This window comes from Capricornis sumatraensis, chromosome 6 (genome assembly GCF_032405125.1).
Source record: "Capricornis sumatraensis isolate serow.1 chromosome 6, serow.2, whole genome shotgun sequence".
Taxonomy (NCBI): Eukaryota; Metazoa; Chordata; class Mammalia; order Artiodactyla; family Bovidae; genus Capricornis; species Capricornis sumatraensis.
Genome location: NC_091074.1, coordinates 56,216,286 through 56,232,413, shown reverse-complemented (window position 1 = coordinate 56,232,413; position 16,128 = coordinate 56,216,286). Strand labels below are relative to the sequence as shown.

Here is a 16,128-nt window from a genome sequence, read left to right as displayed (position 1 = left end):
CGGCTTAGCAGCAGCAGCAGAAACAAGAGTTGACAATGTAATTATAAAATTTTATAATCCAACAGTGAGTACAGTACTATGCCTTAACACATAGACCAAATCAAGATAAATTAATTTTAGTTGTCATTTATTATGCGTAAAATGAAATGTCTAAAACATATAATTCCACATATAATGTGGAAAAATTATATTGTAGCAGGCATTAAAACTAAGGAAATTGTAGGCACCTTGGAATTGTAGGTAAATGAAATATCCCCAAACATGGATGAGATTATTTTGTGTAAAAGAGAACACAGTACTTAAAAATTTTCAAAATAGTGAATACTCACTAGCACTGACTTTTTTTTTTAGCACTGACTTTTTAAAAAAATTTTAAAGACTTTTAATTAGTACAATATTCCTATGTATTATAACGCTCATCATAGATTAAATCACCTTGTCAAGTGAAAAAGTATGTTGAATATAATAAGAAGTCAATTGGGGAAGGATACTTTTAACTTAAATCCATGTTGGATCATAGAGAAAGCAAAGGAATTCCAGAAAAACATCTACTTCTGCTTCATTGACTACACTCCAGCCTTTGACTGTGTGGATCGCAACAAACTGTAGAAAATTCTTAAAAAGATGGGAATACCAGACCACCTTACTGCCTCCTGAGAAACCTATATGTGAGTCAAGAAGAGTTAGAACTGGACATGCAGCAAGACTGGTTCAAAACTGGGAAAGGAGTACATAAAGGCTGTATATTGTCACCCTGTTTATTTAACTTCTGTGCAGGGTACAACATGTGAAATGCCAGACTGGATGAATCACAAACTGGAATCAAGATTGCGGGAGAAATAACAACCTCAGATATGCCAATGATACCACTAATGGCAGAAAGTAAAGAGGAACTAAAGAGCCTCTTGATGAGGTAAAAGAGGAGAGTGAAAAAGTTGGCTTAAAACTCAACATTCAAAAAACTGAGATGATGGCATCTGGTCCTATCACTTCGTGGCCAATAGATGGGGAAAAGTGGAAAGAGTGACATTTTATTTTCCTGGGCTCCAAAATCACTGTAGATGGTGACGCAGCCATGAAATTAAAAGACATCTGCTTCTTAGAAGAAAAGTTATGACCAACCTAGGTCAGTTCAGTTGCTCAGTCATGTCCGATTCTTTGCGACCCCATGAATTGCAGCACGCCAGGCCTCCCTCTCCATCACCAACTCCCGGAGTTCACCCAGACTCATGTCCATCGAGTCAGTGATGCCATCCAGCCATCTCATCCTCTGTCATCCCCTTCTCCTCCTGCCCCCAATCCTTCCCAGCATCAGAGTCTTTTCCAATGAGTCAATTCTTCGCATGAGGTGGTCAAAGTACTGGAGTTTCAGCTTCAACATCAGTCCTTCCAAAGAACACCCAGGACTGATCTCCTCAGAATGGACTGGTTGGATCTCCTTGCAGTCCAAGGGACTCTCAAGGGTCTTCTCCAACACCACAGTTCAAAAGCATCAATTCTTCGGCACTCAGCTTTCTTCACAGTCCAACTCTCACATCCATACATGACCACTGGAAAAACCATAGCCTTGACTAGACGGACCTTTGACGGCAAAGTAATGTCTCTGCTTTTGAATATGCTATCTACGCAGAGACATTACTTTGCCAACAAAGGTCTGTCTAGTCGAGGAGTCATGTATGGATGTGAGAGTTGGACTGTGAAGAAAGCTGAATGCCGAAGAATTGATGCTTTTCAACTGTGGTATTGGAGGATTCTTGAGAGTCCCTTGGACTCCAAGGAGATTCAACCAGTCCATCCTAAAGGAGATCAGTCCTGAGTGTTCATTGGAAGGACTGATGCTGAAGCTGAAGCTCCAATACTTTGGCCACCTGATGCAAAAAGCCAACTCTTTGGAAAAGATCTTGATGCTGGGAAAGACTGAGGGCAAGAGGAGAAGGGGGTGACAGAGGATGAGACGGTTGGATGGCATCATTGACTCAATGGACATGAGTCTGAGCAAACTCTGAGAGAAAGTGAATGGACAGGAAAGCCTGGCACATTGCAGTTCATGGGGTCACAAAGAGTCAGAAACATCTTAGCAACTAAACAACATGTAATAGACAGCATTGGTGAATATACCAAGAACATTTCCCAATTTGGAAAAAAGATCAAAAGGAGTCCCAGGTAATCTCCAGAATGCTAAAGATGGTTACCTTAAAACTATAACGGAAACCATTGCGAAGCTAAAGATTTATTTAATGGCTACCCACTTCTTTAAACTTTAATTGTTGAAACCCCTTGATTAGGAAATAACATTTATTCTCATACTGGCACTTTATCTCTCATACCAAAATTACTCACACCAGAGATTACCTAAACCAATATGAGACCATTTCCTAAAGCACAGCATATTTGGGCTAGAGGAGGTAAGACAAAGATCCCATATCACTTGAGTCCAAGCTACCCCGAACAAAACGAGCCTTACCACTAGTACCCTTTAGGTTTTATTCACTCATTTTACAGAGCAGGCATCATGGCCAACTAAATTACTATGACTCTACTCTGTTAAATAAGATCCAGATTCAGTAATCTTATGAACAAGATCAATTTTGGTTTTGTTTTTTGTTTTTTATTTTTGCCCACGCCACATGGCTTTTGGGATCTTAGTTCCTGAACCAGGGATCAAATCCAGGCCCTCAGCACTGCAAGCACAGAGTCCTAACCACTAGACCACCAGGGAATTCCCAAGATCCACTTTGTAATGATCATCTGAATTTCTCTTACAGAGAGACAATACTTAAGTGTCATGACTGGAGTTTGTAAATAAAAGCTTACAAGATGGGAAAATATTAGAAGACAACTACTAGAATTATTTTGACTTGCGGTTAACTAAGATATTCAGCCATGAAATTAAAAGACGCTTACTCCTTGGAAGAAAAGTTATGACCAACCTAGACAGCATTTTCAAAAGCAGAGACATTACTTTGCTGACTAAGGTCCATCTAGTCAAGGCTATGGTTTTTCCTGTGGTCATGTATGGATGTGAGAGTTGGACTGTGAAGAAAGCTGAGCGCCAAAGAATTGATGCTTTTGAACTGTGGTGTTGGAAAAGACTCTTGAGAGTCCCTTGGACTGCAAGGAGATCCAACCAGTCCATTCTGAAGGAGATCAGCCCTGGGATTTCTTTGGAAGGAATGATGCTGAAGCTTAAACTCCAGTACTTTGGCCACCTCATGTGAAGAGTTGACTCATTGGAAAAGACTCTGATGCTGGGAGGGACTGGGGGCAGGAGGAAAAGGGGATGACAGAGGATGAGATGGCTGGATGGCATCACTGACTTGATGGATGTGAATCTGAGTGAACTCCGGGAGTTGGTGATGGAGAAGGAGGCCTGGCATGCTGCGATTCATGGGGTTGCAAAGAGTTGGACACGACTGAGTGACTGAACTGAACTGAACTGAAGATATTCAGTATGTTAGAATGTCGACCTGTCATTTGTTTTCTTTCTAGAGAAGTTAATAAAGTAGTTTTCTTTTTAAAAATACTGACAATAGGCAGTGTTTCTACAATGTGCCCAAACACAAAAGCAAACAACAAAAACAGAACTTTACAATATTTGAGTAATCAGTCATTTTACTATAATATCTATTTTTAATTGATATAAAATTTATGTATCATGCACAGACCTTAAAGGCTCAATTCAATGCGCTTCAATAAGTGCTTTGTGATCTTCATGTTTCCACCACTCCAGAAAGTTGTCTTGAGCCCCTTCCAGTCAATTCCCCCACCACCCAAGGCAAACTACTGTTCAGATTTCTATAGATGTGAGAAATACCCAACTTCTTTCCCTTCAACAACGTTTCTGAGACTTATCTACATGTCTGCCATGTATCAGTAGCTTTAAAAAAAAAAAAAACAGCAGAGTAGTATTTCATTATATGATTGACACAGTCTGTTTATCTATTCTCTTGTTGAAGGATATTTGTATTTTTTTATTTGTTGGGCTATTGTGAATAAAGGTGCTTGTAAACATAGAATCCTGTTCTGCTGTATAAATGTAATCATATCATCTTTAAACTTCTGTCTAAACCAGAAGCTGAGGGACCTGACAGAACTAGCCTCTGTTTTCACACGAAATGAGTGATAAGAGCCCTACCCCTGCCCTACAGCCCCGGCTGACTAGAGGCGACCCACTCCAATCCAACCAGCCTATACCTGTGTTGTGTGACACTCCTGGGGCAACACTTTGCGAGGAGAGACGCATTCCCTGGAACATTTCAAACAGGCAGTGTTTAGGGTCAGTGACACTAAAGCTCATCTTTGTTCCAACCCTAATCTAATGTTACAATGCCTCTATTACAGACAAAAACACAGTCTAAAAAAACAACAGCCAACACACATACACACAAAGGGGCTTTTGATTTACCTGTTCTTTGAGGTCTCCCAGTACAGACCTTACCTAATAAATGGATAGCCACGTACTAGTAACACAACTTTGGGCACTCATTTCCCAATAGGCAAAAACGGGAAAACTGTAGCATCTGTCTTAGGGTTATTTTGAAGATCAAATTAGATAATCTAGATCAAGTATTCACAGTTGCTAACACACAAGTACAAAGCACTAGCTATTATTAACAAAACTTCATTTCCAAAACTAATTACAGAATATAGTCTCAGATTTTCCTTTTCCTTTTCAAGGTAATAACAATAGTTTCCTGAAAGGGATGTGTTCCCCTGTCCCAAATTACTTCATGTTATGTGTTCCCCCCAAATTAATTCAAGTGCAACTGGTGTTATGTTAACCAAAGTGCACAGCCAAGCAAGTTTTGGCTAAATCACTTTTTTTTAACTGAAAAACGCCTAAGTAATGTACACTGGTGGTTTAAGTCACCAAGTCGTATCCGATTCTTGTGACCCCATGGACTGTAGCCTGCTAGACTCCACTGTCCATGGGATTCTCCAGGCAAGAACACTGGAGAGGGTTGCCATTTCCTTCTCCAGGGGATCTTCCTGACCCAGGCATCGAACCCAGGTCTCCTGCGTTGCAGGCACTATTACCCTCTAAAAGTGAGATCTAGTACTGACCACAGAATTGACTCCTGCCCCATCAATAAGATCATGTGATCCTGGGGTTCTAAGGCTTTCGAACATGCTAATAAAAACAATGTTGGCTACACATATGAAACAAATAGCATCCTTAAGAAGATGATACATGCTCTTCCCATTTCACTCAGTTAAATGCTATCCATCCTTCAGATCTCAGGGAAGCTTTCTTAAACCCTCCTAACTTAATCAAGACTTCCTGCTAGACACTCTCAAGGTTCCCTTGGACTTTTCCTTCACAGCTCTTACTTCCATTCATATTAACATACTCAAAAGATTACTTAATGCCTGTCACCTTACCCACCAAACTATACGCTTCAATTAAAGGCCTGGCTGTATATTACACTCAACCTTATACCCCTAGTATCTACCACAATGTTTGGTACCATATAAATGATGTGGAACAAATAACGTGAATTCAAGAATTTCATTGCAGCTTCATTTGTCAAAGTGAAAATTTGAGAACTCAAAAGTTTATTAATAGGAAAGTAATTAAGCTTCTACATATGTATGACAGAATAGTACACAACCATTAAAAAAGAAAGAGCTTAATCTCTATGTTCTGATATACCCAATCTTCTAAATGAAAAAGGAGAAATGTATTTTATTTCATATGTACTATATTGTGTTTAGATGTCTAAAAACATACACATCAAACTGTTAACAATGACTACATCTGAAGACGAATAGGCCTGGAAAAAGGTACTTTCACTTACTTTACACATTTCTGTGTTTCAATATTTTTCAACAAACATTTCTAATCAACTTTTTATGCTTTGAGCAACTGCAAGTCCATATAAATTATCATACACTAATGCTTAGTGTATATTTGTATCACTATTTCTTAAAAATATTTTTTGTAATCATCTCCATAGAAACTGTGACAGGAAGGTAACCCCAAAGATAATATCAGCCCCTGTAGCATAGGTTAAGACCTGTATACAAACAGTCTAAATCACAAAGCAAAATAAACAGAACAGGAGCTACAATGTGGGTCTGTTTTCTTGGTCCAAGATTCCTTCCACTACACATCAGTGCCTTTCCAGTAAGGGACACAAGCCTGTCTTGATACAATCAATGTTTTAGTGCCAAGTGACTAGAAGAGATAACAAAACTACTCCCATTTCCACCTTTGCAAGTCACAAGAGAATACTGCAGGCCAATGGCCATAGAGGCTTCTTTTAACAACCCCAGAGAAAGGGAGGTTATACAATTCTAGTGCATACTAATCACTATCAGACAATTCCCTTATGTTGAGCTGAAACCTCTCTCTTTTACTTTGACTCATTGATTCAAGTTTGGCATTTGCAATGCCAAGCTTCTCTCCTCTTTGAGGATATATTTAAGACAGCTACCATCTGTATCTTTTTGGGATACTGTCTGAAATTTATAAGCTGTTTTTCAATAAAACATCTCATTATCCCACTTTTAATTTCAGTCCTCATAAACTACTTGGCAGAGGAGAAGGGGGACTATCCTGGAAGACTCCTACAAAAAAATGAGGTACAAAGTAGTCAGGTTGTTACTACAATCCTTCATGGAGAGTCATAGAGAACCATGCACATCTTAGCACTCCTTTGTTAGATGTCACTGAGTCAAACACCTTTCTGGTCTAAAGCACAGGAATGAAGACACCATCAGAGGCTTACAACAAAATCCTGGCTTTCGACAGCTGAACATCGCTGGTTCAAGAATTTGCCATGAATGCAGTGGCATTCCTTATTATACTTCTGTAAGACACAGGAACAATCAACCTAATGATCCTTTCTCAGTAAAATATTTCTTGCTGTTTTTGTTGGCACCTTCAATAACAAAGCACCTGGTGGTTCCACCAATGTACAAATGAGACTTCCTCACAATTTAATAGAGACAAAGCAATAAACGATAAAAGTAATAAACAGAATGAAACTTAGCTATTGAACTTGAGATGCATGAAAAGATATGAGACCATAAGGACAAGGTTGTTAGATAATACTAGAAAACGCAATGAAAAGTACAGGAAGTCTAGGAAGAAGTGCTAGGACAAGAAGTACTTATAAGGACAAGAAACACAGAAAGCTACATTGCCACTACTTATTAAACAGGGCTTCCCTGTGGCTCAGATGGTAAAGAATCAGCCTGCAATGCAAAAGACCTGGGTTCAATCCCTGGATGAGGACGATCCCCTGGAGAAGGTAATGGCAACGCACTGCAGTTTTCTTGCCTGGAGAATCCCATAGACTGGCAGGCTAATGGGGGTTGCAAAGAGTCAGACACGACTGAGCCACTAACACTTTCACTTATTAAACAAACAGCTTTTTATCACCTGATGAAAAACACAGAAGTAAATGATTGTGCAAAAACTTAGAGTAAGAACACAGGACAAGACAAACATCTATTTGGAATAGCACAGCTTTTTACTTTGTTTTACCTATTGATGACAGGCACAAACTTGGTAAAGTCTTCCCAAATGTTGCTCCAGGTTTTCCTTCTGAATCTGAACCAAATTAAGAGGAAGGAGAGGGCCTCTGAACATCCACTCAAAAATAATACCTACTCTTCACTCAACTGTGCTTCCCTTCATCAGAATTTATAATTATACATCTCTGTGCTTATTGTCCCATGACCCAGAAAACCGTAAGTTCCTTGAAGGCAGAGTCAACTCTTTTGAACACTGTATACTCATGTAATAGGTCCTTGGACATGAAAGATGCTCCTTAAATATCTGTATAGTGAAAATAGAAAGAGGAAAGGAAAAGGAAGTCACTGGGTACCCTAAATAGTCATTTTGCTTTTGTAGCTAATGTTGGGAGAAGGCAATGGCAGCCCACTCCAGTACTCTTGCCTGGAAAATCCCATGGATGGAGGAGCCTGGTACGCTGCAGTCCATGGGGTCGCTAAGAGTCCGACAGGACTGAGCAACTTCACTTTCACTTTTCACTTGCATGCCTTGGAGAAGGAAATGGCAACCCATTCCAGTGTTCTTGCCTGGAGAATCCCAGGGAAGGGGGAACCTGGTGGGCTGCCATCTATGGGGTCGCACAGAGTCAGACACGACTGAAGCAACTTAGCAGCAGCAGCAGCTAATGTTGAGAAATTAATCACCTGTCGGACACTAATTATGATCCAGATTATTCATATACATGATTTACTTTAACTTCACAGTAATACTGGCAGGTTTCTCATTTGTGATCAAAGTAAGACTAAAAGACACTAAGTATTACATAACTTGCCTAAGCCATACATCTAGCAAATCTGGGCTCCAGTTTTATGTTAATATCAAGTTAACTTGATATACTGGAGGCTGCCCCCAAGCTGTTCTTGTCTTGATTATCTCCACTCCTTACAGCTAAGGGAGGAGGAGGAAATACTTAACAGCAAATCAATAGGTGCATATAACCCAAGACTTCTGGCTATGTATTCAGTCTGAATCTGCTTCCAGCTTAAAGAAATCTTCTAAAGAAATATAAACAGCTAAACAAGCATTTTTACATCGATCAAATAATTTGATTCTCAAAACAATCTTACAAATGAGAGAGAAATTCCCATTATGTGGGTGCAGATACTGGGGCCAAGAGCGCTTAAGAACTTTGACACTCTCCCTACAAACCTATGGGCCTGGGGTTTTCCAAAAAGAAATGGTGACTGCATAGACTTAGTGCAACCTTTGAAAAAGACACTCGCGCCATAAACCTCGTTTTCCTACTGCAAATATGTAATCCAGATGGGAACGTTCAACGGCGGTTTTCCCATTGCATTTTAGACTTGATGAGGGTCCCGTTCACTCTATACCATTAGTTAAATGTTGACTGCCAAATATAAATATTTACGAGGAGACAACACATGCAGGTCAAAGAAAGGACGTGGGAATATCATTTTAGAAAGGGCTGCAGTGCAGCCAAAACTCTGGGCTGCGGTCCACATTTGCCTTCGCCAACTCCTCCTTCTCTCCCCTCCACTGAACCATTCCTCCCTGGAGTCAGATTTAGTGCAACAGGCAGGTTCCTACCTTGGTCTGAACACTCTTATCAAACTTGTCATTTTTGAAGCTAAAAGTATTCTGGTGCCTCTGAGGCCTGGAACGAGTCACGTTCCCTTTCTGTGAGCTCATCGCCGAAACGGCAATCGTCTCTCTCTGGGACAAGGAAGATGCAAGGAAGAGTAAGTTGCGAGGAACTATCCCACGGAGCTCACGCTTCTACCACTGACCCGGAAGGAACTTAATCAGCCTTTCTGTCCCCGCCCCCGGCATACCCACGTGACTCCTCGCGGAGGTCAAAGGACACCCCCAGGCCTCTCAGCGTCCGCAAGGCCCTTTTAAAACCGCCCAGTCTCGATCCTTCCCCCTTCCCGCAGCCTCTCTCTCTCAAACCCGGCCTAAAAATCCCGCTTTCTTCGAAGCGAGAATTACCCCATTGGTCAGAATGTGGCAGTCCATCAAAGTCGAGGGGCGGGGAGGCCTTGCTTCTATTGGCTCTCCTTTTCCGCAATCCCCGCCTCCTGCCGACTCTCCTCAGCCTCTCCTGAGCCCTACACCTCCGGGCTGCTTGTGATTGGTGGAAGTCGGGCTAAAGTAGACTCCGTCCCACCCCCGGCCCGCTCGCAGGCTGGAGCCGGGGTCAGCTTTGGCATCTTCCTACAGTCAGTGACCAACTCCTAGCTTCGTGAGCTCTCGCAAACCCCAGGTTTTCCCTTCCAGTCTCCCGCCACGAGAGCGAGTCCCGCGGCCATCAGGCTGTAGGGGAGCGAAGAAGAGAGAATTAGAGAAAAATCTGGCTGGGTCTGGGTGGTGTCTGCAGTGCCAGAAAGGGAGGTGGCGGCGGCTGCGGCAGCTGCGACCACGGCCGCGCGGGACGTGAGGCCCAAGAGCAGCCGACCGCGGCGGCGGAGGCGGCCGTTCCAGCGCCTCGCGCCGGGGCCGTTAGTCAGCAGAACACGAGCCCGTGTGGAGGAACAGGGTCGGCGCGAGGCGAGACTGAGGAGCTTAAGCCGGCCCCCTCGGGCGCCGCCGTCCTTCCACGTGCCGGCGCCGGGGGCTGCAGCCCTCGTTCCTGGCTTCTTGGCCGGGCCCGCCCGCAGGCGGGCAGAGTCCGGCAGCGGAAGCGGCGGCAGCGTGGATCGCGCCTCGTAGAGGACAGCGCGGCGGCAGAGGTTCTCTCCCGGCCCTTTCAGCCTGACGCCTTGGCTGCGGCCCTCAGGTGCAGGTGCGTGGGGCCGCGGCGGGGAGGTGGGGGCCCGGGCGCTGCGGCCGGCCTGGAGGAGGGGGCGCTGGGCCGGGAGACGCAGCGCGGGAGTGACGAGCCGGGGCCGGGCGGGGGGAGGGGAACGGGAGGCGTCTTTGTTGTTGGCGACTGGGATTCCTCTAGGCGCTGGGAAAGGCAGAGAAGCCGCTCCCGATCGGGTCTGGGATTTTGAGAAGATTGTTGGTTCGGTGAAGGGGAGAGGTAGGAAAGTCTGCGGTCGATGAGGCTGCGGGAGTCGGAGGGCGGGAGAGGGACGGACAGATCGATTGGGGAAGGTTTTGGGTCCTCCTTGCAGAGAAGTCTCATTTCATCTTTTGCTCTTCGCCCTGTGGACGGAAAGATGGGATCAGGTTCACATTCCCACCCTCGCTCATTGTGAAATTCGTGTCTCCTGAAAACTGTCTCCTGAATGTCCTCGAATGTGCCAGCCTTCATTTTTAGATCGAATCATGCCGGGTCCTTGGTGATTTGTGTGTTCTGGTCCGGCTGTTCTAGGGTCTTTTTCTCTCGATGATCGAGCTTCACTCGAACTCTAGGATAAGCCCATCAGGAATTGTTTTTGAATTGAAAAATTAGTGTTTTGTTGGAATATTTTTGAACCCTGAAACGAAAAGTTCTGTCAGGTTAGGTTGTACTGTTGTGAAGAGGTGTTTTAAAGAAGAGAGTTTAACCCTGGCTTTTTTTTTTTTTTAAAGAAATGTTCAGAGCTTTGATCCATGGTGATTTCTGCCAATACCAGGACACAACTTTCAAAAACGACACGTTGATTTATCAAAGTCGGTGTGAACTGTATTTGTTAAGCAGAAGAGTGAGTAACGGAATGCAGGGAGGGTGACCTTTAATTTTTTGCTCTTAGCTTATGAAAAGGTATTCATGTTTAATAGTTTTTTTACAATATACAGTTCCTTGATCCGCAAGATAATTCATTGATTTTTTTTTTTTTTAAGGCTCCAATAAGTAAAAAGAATTTTGGAGTTCTTGTGTCAGCGTTTAAAACTACCTAATGAATCTGAGTAAAAAGCCAGGTACATGTTGTAATAGCATTCGTCAAGCTTACATTAACAAGAAGACATAATATGATGAGCTTTTTTTGGTAAAGAGTTTGTCTCATATGTTTATAGCATAAACTCATTTGGATGATTTATCTAATAGCTAATCATACCCAATATTTTGGTAATTATCATAATTGACAGTGTTCTAATTGGGTACCCAGTTCTTTGCTTGTTGAAAGTAGGAGTGGAGGCTAGCTTAGAGAAGAGCAGTGGAGATAGCCATGCTTCAACTTAAAAAAGAAATAAGGTCCCTGTTGGGCAATAATTACTATATTACTTGAGATCCAGGAGGAAATAAATAGCACCCTCACCCATATTTTGACCTCTCTTTTCTCCTACTCTAGTATTAATAAGGTTAATTGGCAAGGATAGGATTAGATTTTTAGCAGGCTAGGCAGTTTTAATTTTGTCTGTTGCTGTGCAGTACTGTAGTTGATCAGTGGCTTGCTCCTTGAGTATCTTTGCCTGCTTTGAAATGTGTATGACCTCTGACAGAGAATATTCTATTTCCTGTGACAAGGAGAATTACCATAAAGCATCATGGCAATGTAATGTTTTGGACAATTTAATGAACACAGAAGAAATAGGCTGTGTCTGTTCCAAGTTTTGTCACTGAATTGGTCTGCAACTCCAGGCATGCTATCTCACATCTGAGTCAGTTTCTCCATCTGTGATATAGGGCTAATAAAATATGCCACCTGCTCACTGTGTAGAAAGGGCAGTGGGAACCAACAGTTCTTCTGGTTATGTGACATTGGTTGTTTTAGTGAATAACAGTGCTTTTTAATGCAATTCTCTAAGTTTGTTTTCGTATTATGAATTTCACTTCCTTGGTGAAGAATTAGGATAAACGTAGTTATAATAGGGAAACTCTATCCATATGCTATCACTTAGGAATGATAAACTCTAATTTTCTCCAATGTTAAGAATATATAATTTGGTGTCATATCTTTAGAATCAGTGATGACAAGCAAGTAGAGTGATAGATTGAGTTGGTTGCTTTATTTACTGATAGATTTTATTTCTACTATATCCAAGGTAAAGTTATAACTACAAAACAAAGCTTCCCCTATACTTGGTACCCCTCTTAAATCCTATTTCCACACTCCCAACCACAAACCCCAAATTGACATGCATCCTTCCTATCCATGTGTTTATACATTACTACATACCTTTATATCCATGAACATTATATGGGTTTTCTTTTATTGCTTTGAGACTGTTTAAGTATGTTTTTTATATCTGTAGCTTGCTTTCTTCACTGAACAAGCCAAGATTTATCTGTGCTGATTCAGGTAGCTCTAGTTAATTATTGTTGTCATTTGTTTGTGTTTTATTATGTGACTATATCAAGTTTCTGTTAGTGATTTTAGTGGTTTTCAATTGTTTTCTTATTAAACACAGTGTAGGGAATATTCTTGTATATATTTATTTAGATAAAGTAGAAGACTTCCTCCAGAGTGACTCTTGAAACTATATCTCATTTTTATAGAAATATTTTACAACCTCCTCAATACTGTCCTAAATGAAATTCATAATAATAAACTTCAGTTGGTATTTTAAATAAAGTAATATGCTTACTAAAATAAAGAATTTACAACAAAGTAATGTATTGCACTGTGAAATGCTCAGGTTCAACCACATTGTATTCTTGCTACCACGTGTGATAATAGACCAAAAACATCAGAATTCTGGGGGTCGGTTAGAAATCAGGACCTCAGGTCCTACCCTAATAACTAAGATACTGAATATTAACAGGATTCCCAGGTGAACTGAGTGTACCTAGAAGTCTAAGAGGCACTGCTAGAAGAAATAGTAGTAGTCAGATACTTTGAACAGATGGGATCACCTTGACTAGGACAGCTGCTAAAGCAGATTAAACAGATGTGTTGAATTGACCGCTGGAATACCGATAGAGGGATTTGATTTGATAAGTTTCTGAAATAAATATAATTTCAGTAAAGTTTGAACAAAAATAAAAACGCAGTCTTCTCTCTTTAAACAGGGGTTGCACTCTTTTACATCTTAATTTTGTTAAAACAATGCAACTATACTTTGTGTTAAGTCCTATTAATTAATATCTGACCGTAGTTTTTCCTTCTGGTCGCTTAAATGAGTGTGCAGCAGAATGTTCAGAAGTCACTGGACATGGGGCAGCATTATCTTTACATACCATGAGTGCGTCGTGTCCCTGGCATCTATTCAGTAGTGCCCCCCATTTGTTACAACTACAAAGCCATTATTGAGAAAGATTGCCTTGGGATATAAATCTATCAATAGTATTAGACTGCTGGAACACAGGATAGGAGCTGCTTCTTCGCCTTCCTTAGATACAATCAGTTTTCTCTCCAGAGTATATCAGTAATGAATGAAAGGGTCTGTTTCTCCACCTTCCAAATACTTCAGTTCATTCACTCAGTTGTGTCCGACTCATTGCAACCCCATGAACTGCAGCACACCAGGCCTCCCTGTCCATCACCATCTCGCGGAGTTTACCCAAACTCATGTCCATTGAGTCGGTGATCCCATCCAACCACCTCATCCTCCGATATCCCCTTCTCCTCCTGCCTTCAATCTTTCCCAGGATCAGGGTCTTTTCAAATGAGTCTGCTCTTTGCATCAGGTGGCCAAAGTATTGGAGTTTCAGCTTCAGCATCAGTCCTTCCAATGAACACCCAGGACTGATTTCCTTTAGGATGGACTGGTTGGATCTCCTTGCAGTCCAAGGGACTCTCAAGAGTCTTCTCCAACACCACAGTTCAAAAGCATCAATTCTTCAGCACTCAGCTTTCTTTATACTCCAACTCTCACATTCATACATGAATACTAGAAAAACCATAGCCTTGACTAGACGGGCCTTTGTTGGCAAAGTAATGTCTCTGCTTTTTAATATGCTATCTAGGTTGGTCATAACTTTCCTCCCAAGGAGTAAACATCTTTTAATTTCATACATGCAGTCACCATCTGCAGTGATTTTGGAGCCCAAAAAAATAGTCTCTCAGGGTTTCCACTGTTTCCCCATCTGTTTGCCATGAAGTGATGCGACCAGATGCCATAATCTTAGTTTTCTGAATGTTGAGCTTTAACCCTACTTTTTCACTCTCCAATTTTTTTTCATCAAGAGGCTTTTGAGTTCCTCTTCACTTTCTGCCATAAGGGTGGTGTCATCTGCATGTCTGAGGTTATTGATATTTCTCCCGGAAATCTAGATTCCAGCTTGTGTTTCTTCCAGTCCAGAGTTTCTCATGATGTACTCTGCATAGAAGTTAAATAAGCAGGGTGACAATGTACAGCCTTGACGTACTCCTTTTCCTATTTGGAACCAGTCTGTTGTTCCATGTCCAGTTCTAACTGGTGCTTCCTGACCTGAATACAGATTTCTCAAGAGGCAGGTTAGGTGGTCTGGTATTCCCATCTCTTTCAGAAGTTTCCAGTTTGTTGTGATCCACACAGTCAAAGGCTTTGGCATAGTCAATAAAGCAGCAATACATGTTTTTCTGGAACTCTCTTGCTTTCTTGATGACCCAGTGGATGTTGGCAATTTGATCTCTGGTTCCTCTGCCTTTTCTAAAACCAACTTGAACATCTGGAAGTTCATGGTTCATGTACTGCTGAAGCCTGGCTTGGAGAATTTTGAGCATTACTTTACTAGTGTGTGAGAGGAGTGCAATTGTGTGGTAGTTTGAGCATTCTTTGACATTGCCTTTCTTTGGGATTGGAATGAAAACTGACCAATCCTGTGGCCACAGGATTTTTCCAAATTTGCTGACATGTTGAGTGCAGCACTTTCACAGCATCATTTTGGGATTTGAAATAGCTCAACTGGAATTTCATCACCTCCACTAGCTTTGTTCGTAGTGATGCTTCCTAAGGCCCCCCTTGACTTCACATTCCAGGATGCCTGGTTCTAGGTGAGTGATCACACCATCGCAATTATCTGGGTCGTGAAGATCTTTTTTGTATAGTTCTTCTATGTATTCTTGCCACCTCTTCTTAATATCTTCTGCTTCTTTTAGGTCCATACCATTTCTGTCCTTCATTGAGCCCGTCTTTGCATTAAATGTTCCCTTGGTATCTCTGATTTTTCTTGAAGAGATCTCTAGTCTTTCCTAATCTATTGCTTTCCTCTATTTCTTTGCATTGATCACTGAGGAAGGCTTTCTTATCTCTCCTTGCTATTCTTTGGAACTCTGCATTCAAATAGGTATATCTTTCCTTTTCTCCTTTGCTTCTCACTTATCTTCTTTTCACAGCTTTTTGTAAGGCCTCCTCAGACAGCCATTTTGCTTTTTAGCATTTCTTTTTCTTGGGGATGGTCTTGATTCCTGTCTCCTGTACAATGTCACAAACCTCCGTCCATAGTTCATCAGGCACTCTGTCTATCAGATCTGGTCCTTAAATCTATTTCTCACTTCCACCGTATAATCATAAGGGATTTGATTTAGGTCATACATGAATGGTCTAGTGGTTTTTCCCACTTTCTTCAATTTAAGTCTGAATTTGGCAATAAGGAGTTCATGAATGAGCTACAGTCAGCTCCCGGTCTTGTTTTTGCTAACTGTATAGAGCTTCTCCATTTTGGCTGCAAAGAATATAATCAATACGATTTCGGTGTTGACCATCTGGTGCTGTCCATGTGTAAAGTCTTCTCTTGTGTTGTTGGAAGAGGGTGTTTGCTATGACCAGTGTATTCTATTGGCAAATCTCTATTAGCCTTTGCCCTGCCTCATCCTGTACTCCAAGGCCAAATTTGCCTGTTACTCCAGGTATTT

At 41.7% G+C, this 16,128-nt stretch overlaps 2 protein-coding genes across 3 annotated transcripts in view; one reads left to right on the top strand and one right to left on the bottom strand.

The window, feature by feature from the left end:
• Nucleotides 1-9,227, bottom strand: part of C6H9orf85 (chromosome 6 C9orf85 homolog) — a 62,637-nt gene extending 53,410 nt beyond the window's left edge. Inside the window, exon 1 of the mRNA XM_068973588.1 lies at nucleotides 9,071-9,227. Coding sequence (XP_068829689.1) covers nucleotides 9,071-9,172 — 102 coding nt within the window. The 5' untranslated portion in view covers nucleotides 9,173-9,227. The remainder of the gene's footprint in view (nucleotides 1-9,070) is intronic.
• Nucleotides 9,228-10,080: 853 nt separating this feature from the next.
• ABHD17B (abhydrolase domain containing 17B, depalmitoylase) overlaps nucleotides 10,081-16,128 on the top strand; it is a 44,227-nt gene continuing 38,179 nt past the window's right edge. The window contains exon 1 of one of the 2 annotated variants that reach the window (XM_068974129.1): nucleotides 10,081-10,265. The gene's annotated coding sequence lies outside the window, so the exon portion shown is untranslated. Of the gene's footprint in view, nucleotides 10,266-11,038; nucleotides 11,113-16,128 lie in introns of those variants that run through there. The other variant, XM_068974130.1, reaches the window with a different exon arrangement.